The sequence below is a fragment of the Vombatus ursinus genome, unplaced genomic scaffold (assembly GCF_900497805.2).
Source record: "Vombatus ursinus unplaced genomic scaffold, bare-nosed wombat genome assembly UNPS02014874.1, whole genome shotgun sequence".
Taxonomy (NCBI): Eukaryota; Metazoa; Chordata; class Mammalia; order Diprotodontia; family Vombatidae; genus Vombatus; species Vombatus ursinus.
In genome coordinates this window covers 1,043,849-1,056,866 of record NW_020954652.1, presented here as the reverse complement: position 1 = coordinate 1,056,866, position 13,018 = coordinate 1,043,849, and the positions used below count along the sequence as shown (strand labels likewise).

The 13,018-nt window shown below is 44.3% G+C and overlaps 1 protein-coding gene across 1 annotated transcript in view; it reads right to left on the bottom strand.

Moving 5' to 3' along the window:
• Nucleotides 1–12,028, bottom strand: part of EEA1 (early endosome antigen 1) — a 112,785-nt gene extending 100,757 nt beyond the window's left edge. Inside the window, exon 1 of the mRNA XM_027842456.1 lies at nucleotides 11,955–12,028. Within this exon, the coding sequence (XP_027698257.1) occupies nucleotides 11,955–11,978 (24 nt within the window). The 5' untranslated portion in view covers nucleotides 11,979–12,028. The remainder of the gene's footprint in view (nucleotides 1–11,954) is intronic.
• Nucleotides 12,029–13,018: the final 990 nt, after the last annotated feature.

The following is a 13,018-nucleotide window of genomic DNA, read 5'->3' as shown; positions in this document are numbered from 1 at the left end:
TGATACATGAGTTTGTTTTTTTTTAAACTAGACGTAGGAAGACCAGCTAGGAGCCTTGTTGCAGTAATTCTCTCCAGAAGTGACAGATTAGGTCAAGGCAAAGGCTATTAAAAAAAAAAAAAAGAAAGAACAGATTCAAGATAGTTTCTAGAAAAACAATTAGCCAAATATTGTGATAAAGTAAATACAGAGAGTAAAACAAACCCCCTCCGAAAATATAATAAATCCCTAGTTTTCTGAGCCCATGGCACAAGGAATCTGATGGTGCCATAGGAAAAAATTTGCCAGGTGGGTTAAAAATATAATGATCCAAGTGATCTCCTAAAACATTCAGAACAAGGTTCTCTTGGATCTGAGAATCCAAATAATAATGATATCAACAACTTCTACTACTAGCATTTACATAGAGCTTTAAGATTTGCAAAGTGCTTTATGTATGCTATCTCATTTAATCCTCATAACTCTATGAGGTAGAAACGGTTATCCCCATTTAACAGATGAGGAAACTGGGGCTAGCAGAGATTAAATGACTTGCCCACAGTCACACAGCTCCTAAACAGGTGAAGCAGCATTTGAGCCCAGGTATTCCTGACTCTAAGTCCAGCACTCTACCCACTGCATCATTTAGTTGCCTAGCTAAACATAAGAGGGCTGAGAGAGAATTCACTCATTCGCCCTTCATTCTGAGGAACTCCCCACACAGGAATTTCTGAAGCTGAAGTGATTTGATGAGGCACTAATGATGGACCCCTAAAAGGCCCTGGATCCCACATGGCCCAGATTCCTGGCATTTGCCTGAGGCATCACCCTTCCCAGTCAATAATCCTTTTCACTGGCCTTTCATTGTGGCCCTCATTGTCTGCACTTGGTCCACCCCAGGCTACTTGCCACTCCTTAATCCCATCTAGACCCCTTTCTCTGTTACCTCCAGACCACCCAGGCTACTTGCAACCCCTAGATCCACCCAGATCTTTCCACAGTATTTCTATATAAAAGTGTCCATCTTGCCCCCCTTAAATTGCTCAGATTAGGGGCAGCTAAGTGGTGCAGTGGATAGAGCTCCAGCCTTGGAGTCAGGAGGACTTGAGTTCAAATCCAGCCTCAGACACTTGACACTAGCTGTGTGACCCTGGGCAAGTCACTTAACCCCGACTGCCTCACCAAAAAAAAAGCAAAGAAAAAAACTGCTGGGATTTTTAAAATCTGGCCCACTTGTATTGTCGCCACAAACACTGCAGACTCACTAGGAATCTCGCCCACCCCAACCAGTGTTTTACTAAACTACTTGGACTGAAAGGTTTGAATGGCCAAATTCTTTCCAAGCAGACCCACTCCCTTTTGCTCTTGCATTTCAGGGTTCCCAAGACCCCTAGACTTCAACAGATTGTCTACAAGCCGAAAATTCATTCTGCACTGAAAATTCATATTTTATATGGAAAGTGAAGAACCAAGAGGAAAAGTTACTTAATGAAAGGGGGAAAAGGGTACTTAAAAAATAATTGTTTAAATTGACCTTTTTTTGCTTTTTGGAGAAAATAAGTTGTTTTAGTCTAAGAATCAGAGTTAGAAGGGACCTCAGACATCATAGTAGTTGAGACATTTTTCTGAAGCATATTTTATCATTGTTTGGTAATATTAGGCAAGAATAGGAGATATATCAAAAAAGGTTATCTATGAACTCTTAATTGCAAAATACAATGGCCTTTTCTCAATTCTCATTTTTCTTGATGTCTCTGTAGCCTTTCACACTGTCAATCACCTTCTCCTGAATACTCTTGCCTCTCTAGGTTTCTTCCTCCTTCCTCTCTGACCACTTCTCATTTTAATCCCCCCCCCACCAGGATCTTCAATCAGTTCATTTCCATGAAGCTCAAGTTAATAGTTAGTCATTCTTCGAGTGTGTGTGTGTGTGTGTGTTTTACTCTAATTCTGCAGCTCTGACCTGGAGCCTCTTCTCTCTCTATATGCTATTTTACTTGATGATGGGATCAGCTCCCACTGGTTCAATTTTCTCTACATACACTCTCCTAAGTTCCTGTCTGGCATTACCAATGGCCTTCTGACATCTCAAACTGGATGATGTTTAGTATCTCAAACTCAACGTATTCAAAACATAACTCATTATCTTCTTCCCAGACTCTCCCCCAAACTTTACCCTCTTCTGAAGTGTTATAAAGATGACCCCAGACTCAGTTCCGAAGACTGGTGTCTCAAAGACTTTTTATTAAAGAGGCTGAAGTGTATGCTTTCGATTCTCACAAGAAGCGGGCACATCTCCTTGGAAGGGGAAAAAATGCACGTGTAAAAGAAGCCAAAGCAAGTTTTATAGTTAGTAATTGCCTAACTCCTTCCCTTCTGGATCAGGATTGGTCCTAATCCTTCTGGGTTACAATCTTCCTTATATGCCCCATCCTTAACATACATTATGTGCCTAAAATTGTGTTATCACTACCCCCAGAGGAAGACAGCCTGTCAGTGCTGATTTCTTATTTATTTATGTGAAAACTTAACTCTTTCATTTCTCACACAAGTTCCTATTTTCTGTATCACCATTGTCCCAGCCACACAGGCCTGCAACCTCAAAGTCATCCTCAACCCCTCATTTATATTCATTTCATATATACAATCTGTTGCCAAGTCTTGTTTCTCTCTTCACATCTCTCTTATACATCTCCTTCTCTCCACTCATAAGGTCATCATGCTGGTGAAAGCCTTCAACACCTCACGCTTGACAATTGCCTTCTACTGGTGGCCCTTGCCCAGGCCTCTCTCCATTCTAAAATATCCTTCATTCAACCACCAAAGAGACTTTCCTAAAGCACAGGTCTGATCATGTCATCCCCTACTCTATACATACCAGTGGCTCCCTATTACCTCCTGGATCAAATATTAAAATCATCTGTTTGGAATTTAAAGTCCTTCACCCCATAGCCCCTTCCTACCTTTCCAGTCTACTTACACTTTACTTCCTTCCATATACCCTATGATCCAGAGACACTGATTTTCTTACTGTTCCTTACACACCACAATGCATCTCCCCAATCTGTATCTTTTTAACAGCAGCTGTACTCCATGAATGGAATCCTCTACCTCTACCCTTCCCTGAACCTTAAGGACAAGGACTAGATTTTTTGCCTTTCTTTGTACCCCAGGGTCTGACACAAAGTGCTTAAGAAATGACTGCTGAATAATTAAGTCCTCCTTTGTTTCTAATAACAAACAAAAACAGTTTTGACCAGTTGATGCCCTTTGAAATAAGGAAGTAATGCTCATGGAAAATATGCTACCCCTCCTCCGGCATATCATGCCTGTCTTAGTATCCTGAAGGAACATTCTTTTCAACATAAACAATGCTGATCTTTTTCGTGGGTAGGAACATTTCTTTGAGGTACCAAAGAAGCATGATGTATTTGTAGTGTAAAGAGCACTACGTAATTTAACTTGGAATCTCAAAACTTGAGCTCAAATTTTGCCTCTAACAGTAGGCTGTATGCCCTTGGGCAAGTTACTTAACTTTCTTAGCTTCCTCATCAGTAAAATGGCTCCAAAAAACCACTTATGCCTTCAAAGGAGGAATGAATACCTGTATTACCTACCGTACAACTCAGTTGTAAGTAACAAATAAGAATATAGAGCAACTACCATTTCTTGTCTACTATGTCCCTGGGTCTTTGTGCTATGCTATGCGGTGGTGAAAGAGAGGTTAAAAAAAAAAAAAAACATCCCACAGCCTTTGAGTTGCTAATAAAATTGCTGTAGTAAGTAAGCTGTAAAAGCACAACAAAAATAAAAGACAATGCTGTACACTCATGAATCAATTAAAAATTCTTTGCTGAAGAAACTCTACAAAAAGAACAGCAGCTTTACAAATTAATAATGCTAAGTCACCTGAGGCAAAGAGAAAAAAATCATCAATGTTCCATTAGACCTCAGGGTCCCAGAGATGCTGCAGAGGCCTTACCAATTCTTTTAACAAATTTACTTTGTGTCACTTCCACTATGAAAAAAATCTTGAATTTCATAGGGACTTTCAGGATTCAAGAAAAACCACCGACATCCGTTTACATGCTAATGTTCCCTCCAATACTTTTGCTGCCCAGCAACTTCTATTTGTACCTTCACTCCACTTCTGCCACACATAGGGAAAGGTCCGGTCCTTCATCTCCTCAACCACAAGGATTCTAGCTCCATAATTCATAAGTCTGAATTTCCTCTGATTGATGATGATGATGATGATGATGATGATGATGATGATGACAAAAATGAAGATGATGATGACAACAGCTAGCACTAACTGGCTCTCCAGTCCTCCAAGTTCTCCCAAGCAATTTGCTATTCTGGTCTCACTTTCCCCCTTTCAATATTTCAAACCTTTAGTTAACCAGCTAACAATGTTCTTCATCCTAAATAAAACCCTTTGTTCTCTTGTCCCATCACCACTCATCTCTTTCCAGATAACTTAGCCCAAATAACTCCCACTATGGAAGCAATATTAAAGCCTCTTTTTCAAAAATTTCAACAGAATTTATTAAGAAATAAATATTTCCCCAGTGATCCTTTCCAGACCTACCAGAAAAAGAAAACCTTATCACTACTAAATCAAACTTCTCAAGACACAACGATCTTCTCTAAATCCTTTTCTTCTTTCCCTAGACCAGCAGTTGTCAAAGTGTGGTTAGGGGATCAGATGTTCCCCAGGCAGGTCAGGGGGTCCACAAGGTCAAAGCTATTTTCATGATAATACCATACAGTAAATATCAATAGACATAACCCACATAAACAAAAGCTCCTAATAATTTTTAAGAGCGTAAAAGAATTCTGAGACTAAAACTGTTGATGTTTAGGGGTGCTGGGACCCCAAAATAGCAACAAATGGGTGTTGCCCAAATGAATTCGACCCAAGCCTTCTTTCAGTCGAAGACAAATTTTATTAAAGATCTACCATATTAGGGGCACCTAGGTGGTACAGTGGATAGAGCACCAGCCCTGAAGTCAGGAGAACCTGGGTTCAAATCCGACCTCAGACCAAACACTTCACACTTACTAGCTGTGTGACCCTGGGCAAGTCACTTAACCCCAATTGCCTAAAAAAAAAAATTAAAAAGATCTACCATATTGGTCATCCTATTAAGGAATGTGAACATTTGTGACACTCATATTGACAAGTGGGCTAGATTCAACCTGAGTCATTGGCCAGATTTTAAGAATCTGAGCACCCCAATGGAAGCCAAGATGGATCTTATATATAGAAAGACAGTGGGAGGGATCTAGGAGTGTCCAATAGTATGCAGTGACTGGGAGACGGGGTCTAGGGAGGATCTTGATGGGAGTGGCCAATAGTCTGGGATGACTATGATGTTACAGAGAAGGGCAGAGAACGCCAGGGACCTGGACCATGCGGCCCAGGGAGAAATGGGGTCTTGATAAGATCAGAGTGGAAAAAAAAAAAGATCTGGGACTGAAGGTCTAGGGTGGGGCCGGGTGCAGACAAAGAAAGGGAACAGAGAAGGATCAATGACTCAGGCAAAAGCCAGAGACTTGATCAAGTGGGAAAATTCAAGGCGAGTTCAAGGGGGGGTTTCCACAGCCTGTACCCGGTCAAAATGACTGAGAACTGCTGCCTTATTCCCTAATCTTTATCCTTTAAGAATATAAGTAAAAGGTCAAGAATGAAAGCTAAGGCCTCTGAAAAGAGACTAAGGGTACTAGTAACTTGATTAAAACTGAGAAATATCTCTCTTGTTAAGGTCATTTGCCTTCCCCCAGGCACTGCAAAGATAAAAGATCTATTTAATAGAAGGAAGAAGTCTTTTAGACTTCAATTCTTGGAAACATCTTAGTCCACCTCTGACCAGCCAGAAGGAAAGATCAGGGAGAGAAATGGTAAAGGAGGGATCAAGTGGTTGCAGGAATGATTCTGCATGGGTACATGTGCTGAAAGATTAGGTGACTTCTGTTCTCTTTTATGAAGCAAAATGTCAACTATTTCCTTATTTTGACCTGTGTGACTTTTTTTATCAGTATGAAATTATTGTTCAAAAATCTTACAAAATGTGACTTCACAATGTCCTACCTTGGAGAGATGAATCAACAAACATTTATTAAGCACCAAGTAAGTGCCAGGCTAGGCTACCTAAAGAGAGAGATAACATGCAAAACAAATGGATACAAAACAAGCCTTACATGGGATAAATAGGAAATAATAAAGGCATTAGAAGGCACTAGAATTAAAAGGGGTTGAGGATAGATTCCAATAAAAGAAGGGATTTTAGTTGAGACTTAAAGAAAGGTCAGAGAAGTAAGTAGACAGGCCTGGAGGGAGAGCATTCCAAGCAAAGGAGGAGGGGAGAGGGAGAGAGTAAGGCATAAGAAGACTGGAAAGGTAGAAGGGTAGTCACTGAAGGGCTCTGAAGGACAAACAGCATTTTGTATTTGATCCTGGAAGCAACAGGGAGTCACTGAAGTTTATGAGCAAGAAGGTGACTTAGTTGGACCTGTGCTTTAAGAAAATCTCTTTAGTGGCTGAATGGAAGATGGAGTGGAGTGGGCAGAGAAAGCATGCAGATTCACCAGCAGCTAATGCAGTAATCCACCATGAGGTGAGAAAGGCCTGCCCTAGAGTGGTGATAGAGTGTGTGTGTGGGGGGGGGGAACATTAGAAAGATGTCACAAAGGTAAAATCTTTGTGAGCCTGAGGGACTAGGAGGATGGTGTTGCTTGTTCAGTAATATGGAAGGCAGGAGGCAGGGAGGGTCTATGGAGAAAGAATAACGAGTTCCCATTTGGACATACTGAGTTTAAGAGGACTGCTGAACATCCAGTTTGAGATGTCTGAAAAGCAGTTGGAGATGTGAGATGGGAGGTCAGCAGAAAGTATGGAGCAGGAGAGGAAGATTTAGGAGTCATCAGCATAGAGACAATAATTAAATTCATGGAAGCTGATGAGACCACCAAGTGAAATAGTATAGACGGAGGAGAGAAAAAGACCTAGGACAGGACCCTGAGGGACCCCTATTATTCCAGGGCAAGATCTGGAGGAGGATCCAGAAGGGGGGCCAAGAAGGAGCAATCAGAAAGGTAGGAGGCAGCCCATGAGACAAACTGATCAACACGTATCTAAGGCTGCAGAGTGATAAAAGAGAATAAGGATAGAAAAAAGGCCATTGGATTGGTAACAGTTTTGGTGGCCAGAAGGTCAGAAGCTGGAAGGTAAGAGGTTAAGATTAGATTTGAACAATCATAAATTAATTAAAAATTGTTTCTGGCAGGCTTGTGCCTACAACATGGAGCACAGTATTAGTATTATTTTTTAACCTAACACCATTATCTGCTTGTTCCTATCCTGCAGAATACCTAGAATCACGTAACTATGCTGACTGGGTTTTACCCAATTTCAACTGGGTCCACCCTGCCGCACACCAATGATTTTACCCTTCCCTGATAAACACTATCTCACTCTCCAAAGGAACTTTTCCAAAACTTTTTTTTTCAAACCACCTCCCTGCTTCCTCTCAGCAAAGAATCTCACCTCACATACTTCACTGAAACATCCAGGGTTCCCTTTCCTCCTTAGTTCCATACTTCAAATCACTTTAACATCCTCCCCAATCATCTCCTTTGTGGCCCAGTCTCAGGATGAGGTGGTCCTTCTCTTTGCCAACGTCCTTGTCCCCTCTACTTGTACCCTCAATCCCATCCCTGTCCTATACGCCCCAAGGGCTTGCCCCTTTGGTAATTCCTTCTCTCCCTCATTTTCAACCTATCCTGATCCACTGGCTCTTACCAATGCTGCTTGCAAACATACTCGGATCTCCTCATCTTTAATGAATCTTCACTTGATCCCTTCATTCCTCAAAGCAATCATCCTTCCTTTCACAGCCACACTCCTAGAAAAAATTCTCTACACTCTTATACTCCACTTTCATACCTAACGATCACAATCTTTAAATTGAATAACATGGCAGCATTTTAATTTCACCCCACCCTGACAACCTGTTATTTCTCATCAGAAATAATAAGACATTAGCCAAACTGAAGAGTCAGTGAGTGGTTTAGCCAATATATTGGGAATGGAGGAGATGGTAATCACAGTCAAACATAGTAGAGAGATCAAGAAAGTGGAATTTCTGAGTTTGAGAGTTCAAGAACTGGCCTTCTAGAGAGGTTCACAACCTAGAAATCTTCCTTGATTACTCATTTTCACTCATTCTCTACCCCCTTAACATTTCTCATATCTGTCCCCTTCAATCTACTCACACCACAACCTCCCTAAACCTCTATCCTAGACTATTCAACAATCTCCTAATTGGGACCCCTTGCCTTCATTCTCTCTCTTCTCCATCAATGTATCCTACACACTGTGGCTCAACTGATATTGTTGTGGTCTAGGGGTCCTGGGAACCCCCAAAATGCAAGAGCAAAGGGCGTGGGTCTGCCTCGAAAGAATTGGACCACTCAAGCCTTCTTCAGTGCAAGTAGTTTAGTAAGCACTGGTTGGGATGGATGAGATTCCCAGTGAGTCTGTGCATTTGATAGAGACAAGCCTGAGGTTTTTTTATAGGGAAAAAGATTGTGGGAAGATTTGGATGGGAATAAGGAGTGGCGAATAGCCTGGGGATAGTCCAGAGGTAACAGAGAATTAGTTGGGCTGAGGTCCAGGGCGCCACAATGAAAGGACAATTCAAGGGGAAAGTTCAAGGGGGGGGGAGGAAGAGGTCCAGAGCCCACACCCCATCAATATTCCTAAATTACAGGTCTGGCCATGTCACTCCTGTACTCAAGAAGCTTCAGTGTTTTCCTATTGTTTCTAGCATAAAATTATGAACAAACTTTTCTGTTTAGCATTTAGAACCCTTGACAATCTGGCTCCCAACTACCTTTCAGGGCTGATTACATATTGTACCCCTCATGCACTCTACAATCTAAACCAGCCAGTTGATATTGTCCATACAAAACACTAAATCTCTTGCATCCAGGCCGTGGTACAAGTTGTCCCTCATGTCTGAAATGTTCTCTTTCCTCATCTCCATCTCTTGAAACTAGCAGCTCCCTTCAAGGCTCAGCTCACAGTATTACCTACCTCAAGAGGACTTTCTTGATTCTGCCAAGTGTTAATACCCCCTCAATCAATGTATTTATTTTGAAAATATCCTATATTTATCAACTAACATGTTTTATATCCCTATCAGAACGTGAGCTCTTTAAAGGGAGGAAGTGCCAACAATTGCACCCCACATTTGAGCATAATGTAGTAGGAAACCAGGCAGAGTTACTGATAGAAAATGGAGGGCTAGCTACCTGGTAAAGTTCTGAGCCTTCTGTAAAGGACTTGAACTAGAGGCCCTAAACACAAGGAGGCAAACTGAACCTCACAGGTATCACTCAGACTAGATGGGTGAGATGCAACTATGACTTAACTAGGGCTCTGGATAGGTAACACAGTAGTTTGGGGGGGGGGGGGCAGGATCTTAATCCCTTTAAAAGGTACATTTAGGGAAGCAGCATGGTGTAGTAGAAAAGAATGCTGAACCTAGAGTCGTAAGACTTGAATTTGAATCCCAAGTAGGCCACTTTCTACTTCATCACCTCATCTATAAAGGAAGGAAGCTGGATCTTTCTAAAGACCTTTACAGCTCTAGATCCATGATTCTATGATTCGATATAATTTTGTTAAAACTTCAATAATAAAATTCAGTATTAGACTGAAGCTCAACTACCTGTATGCTTGACTGGCATTATCCCAGATAAGTCACTTCCTAGAGCTGGGTAATTTCAAGAGAAGTCACTTAAACTTTTCTAGGCCTCAGTTCCCTAATTAGTAAAATGAGAGTATGGACTAAATGCCCTTTAAGGTCCCTTCCAGCACTAGATCCCATCCCCTTTTAGTACTTTTTGGGGTTAGGTTCAAAGTTATAAATAATAGTAAACACAAGATTTATTTCTTCTTTTAAAAATGCTACTTAAAAAGCACTTTTCCAGAGAAAAGAACAATTGTGACTGAAGTGGAAAAAGTCATCAAAGACCACAATACTAAATGATGCATAACACAGTTTTAAAGTATGTGGACCATTCCCAATATATTGGCTAAACCACGCACTGACTCTTCAGTTTGGCTAATGTCTTACTATTTCTGATGAGAAATAACAGGTTGTCAGGGTGGGGTGAAATTAAAATGCTGCCATGTTATGCAATTTAAAGATTGAAGTTATACCTGTTTGTAAATACTAAGCGTAGAGCTTAAAAAATGTAAACACTAATTGTATTATAATTATTGTCTTCTTATTCAAAAGAATTCAAGCAGTTAAAAAAAATGATTGTTTCTATGACGATTTAAAATGTCCTTAAGTTTTAAATTACAGGAGGGTTACATTTTAATCAAAGTGTAATAGCTAGCTGTGGAAACTTTAAGTTCACAATGGAAATACCTGTAACTAACATCTAAAGATGTCATCAGGTTCGTTCCTCCTGTTCTGATAGCTCCACAAAATATCTTATCTGCTTACATAAATTAATCCCAATTTCTTGTTTTCCTTTGGAATTTCCAAAACTATTTATTTCTTCCTATGGACAAAGAAAAACCAATACATTTGCCTAACCTTAATTCCTAACATTATCAACCAGCACCACTTCAAAGTATCCCGATTTTTCTGGCAGCTCTCTCAACATACCTTTCAGAGGGTACCTTTAAGTTCCTAAACACTTTCTTTTCACCATAAACATTTACAAAGACTTCAAGCCAACTAATTTTCAGCTACAGAAATAACAAAAGAAAAAAAAATCTGAGGCATAAGACAACCGGTTCCTGAAAATTAGTTAAATATTACAAGTAAATTATACACAGATGTCTTTACTGTTGAACAGATAGGACATACCCTTGTTATTATTAGAATCCTTTCTCAAAAATAAAAGGGGTTCGAGCCCTCCGGAATATCTGAACTAATCTTTTTTTTTTTTAAAGAGTATAGGAAACTCTCAAATTTGAACGCATTAGTTATTATACTTCCCCTCGATAAGTGACTAAGTTTTACATGACACTGACATCGCAAGCCAGCTGGGGAGAAACTCGAACACTCCCTTTTCCCTATACTGGATGACTCAACTCTCTTTGGTAGCCACCCTAGCTGCACAATCACGGATTTCAATCCTGTACTTCTTTTGTCCTCTGAACGGCCCAGTAAGGCTTTCGGCTCCCATTTTTCTCCCGTCGAGGTTGTGACACGCCTCCCCAAGGTCTGGGGAGAGGGGGCGGGGGAATGAAGGAACCGAACAAGTCCGCACACATTCAGTAAGCGCCTCCTGTATGCCAAGCTCCGGGGACACAGAAGCAAGGCAGGAGAGTTGGTGGAGACGACGTCCCGGGCCCGGGGTGACAGCTGAGTATCTGGAGGACCTCGGCTTGCAATGACAGGGCAGCGGCCAGGGCCGCGGGGAGAGAGGAAGGAGCACGTGGGGCTCCCGGAATGAGGGCCACTAGGGCCCCGGGAAGGGCGCCCCGAGGTCCCGCGGCCATCGCCCCGGCTGTCACGGCCGCTCCGGCCACCCACGTGTCCTTTCCCGAGGGAGGCGGCGGGTGTCCGGGGAGGGGGGACGCCCGCGGGGTCGCTCTGGGTCGACAGCCCAAAGGTCAGCGGGGGGCGGGGCAGGGCGAGACCCCGCCCCTCCTCCATCCCCCCATCTCCCTCTCCCCCCCCCCCGGCTCCGGCCGCCACGTTCTCAATGACACCGTAGTAAATACAGCAGCTGTAACGGCCGCCGTGGGGAAGGGGGTCCGGGGGGCGCCCCGCGACCGCCACCAACACACCCCACAGCGCGTGCGCCCCCGCCCCGCCCCTCCCCCTCACACCTCAGAGGGCGCGCGACCCCCACACCCCACCCCCCCCCGGCTCTGAGGCCTAACCCCGAAGAGTGACAAGCCGGCCGCAGGGCCCGCCGCGGCGACAGCCCTCGGCTCTTACCCGCTGCAAGATCCGCCGGAACATGGTGGAGCTCGGGCCGGGGCCGGGGCAAGAGGGCGGCGGCCGCTCGGGCAGCCTCCACGGCCCCTCACTCAGCCGGCCTTGGAAGAGGGAGCGCGCAGTCGCGCGACTACTGACAGCGGGGGCGGGGGCGCCACCTCCCGGCCCCGGGCGGGAAGAGGGAGCCCTGAGAGGCCGCCCGGACCCTCCTCTGGGGGCGGAGCCGGCGGCAATGGCCAATCCGGGCCGGCGGAGGCGGGGTGTGCGCCCGCCTCCCCTCAACCCCCAAGCGTGGGCTGGAGGCTGACTGACGGGCCGGCGGACGGAGCCTTCCGGCGGGCGGGCCGGACTTTGGTGGCTGAATGCGCGTGCGCTCTTCTCCCCACCCCGGCCTCTCCTGAGCCGGGGGCGGGGCGCGGGACCGCGGCTGAGCCAACCCAGCCTCGGACCTTCCGGGGCTCGCCCCAGGCAGCCGGGGCTGCGGGAGCTCGGAACCTTGTGGGGCAGCGTCTGCGGCCACCCCGATGCTGGGGTCCTGCAGCCCAGCGCTGATGCACCCCCACAGAGAAGCCCGAGACTCCCCCTCCTCCCACCCCGCTCCCTTTCTTCTCTTTTCCTGCCTCGGGCTGGCGAGTCCCCACGGAAAAGATGGGACTCCGCCGGGGCAGAGGACTTTGGAATGGTCACTTTTTATATCATGGATTTTTTTTTTCTTTTTTGGACGGCATCTGTCATTTCACTGGCGTGGGAAACTCCAACAATGCGCATTTCACACGCACACACATCCAGGCTGTTCTGTCTCAGTTTCCTGGGACTCTGAGAAATCGAATGACCAGCCTTGGGTCACGCGGCCAGAATGTGTCAGAGGTGGGACTGATTCCAGAAGACTTCGGCCCTTTGACTCGCCAAGCCAACCTGCCTCTCCTTTAATCGAGTCGTGCTCACTCAGATAGATGTTCAGCCTACTTTCAAACGCCATGCTCTGCCCCCTTCATCCATGATGCTGGTATTGCCCAAAGTTTGGTCCTTACCTGCATGATCTTAGGCAAATCATGAAGCTGCTC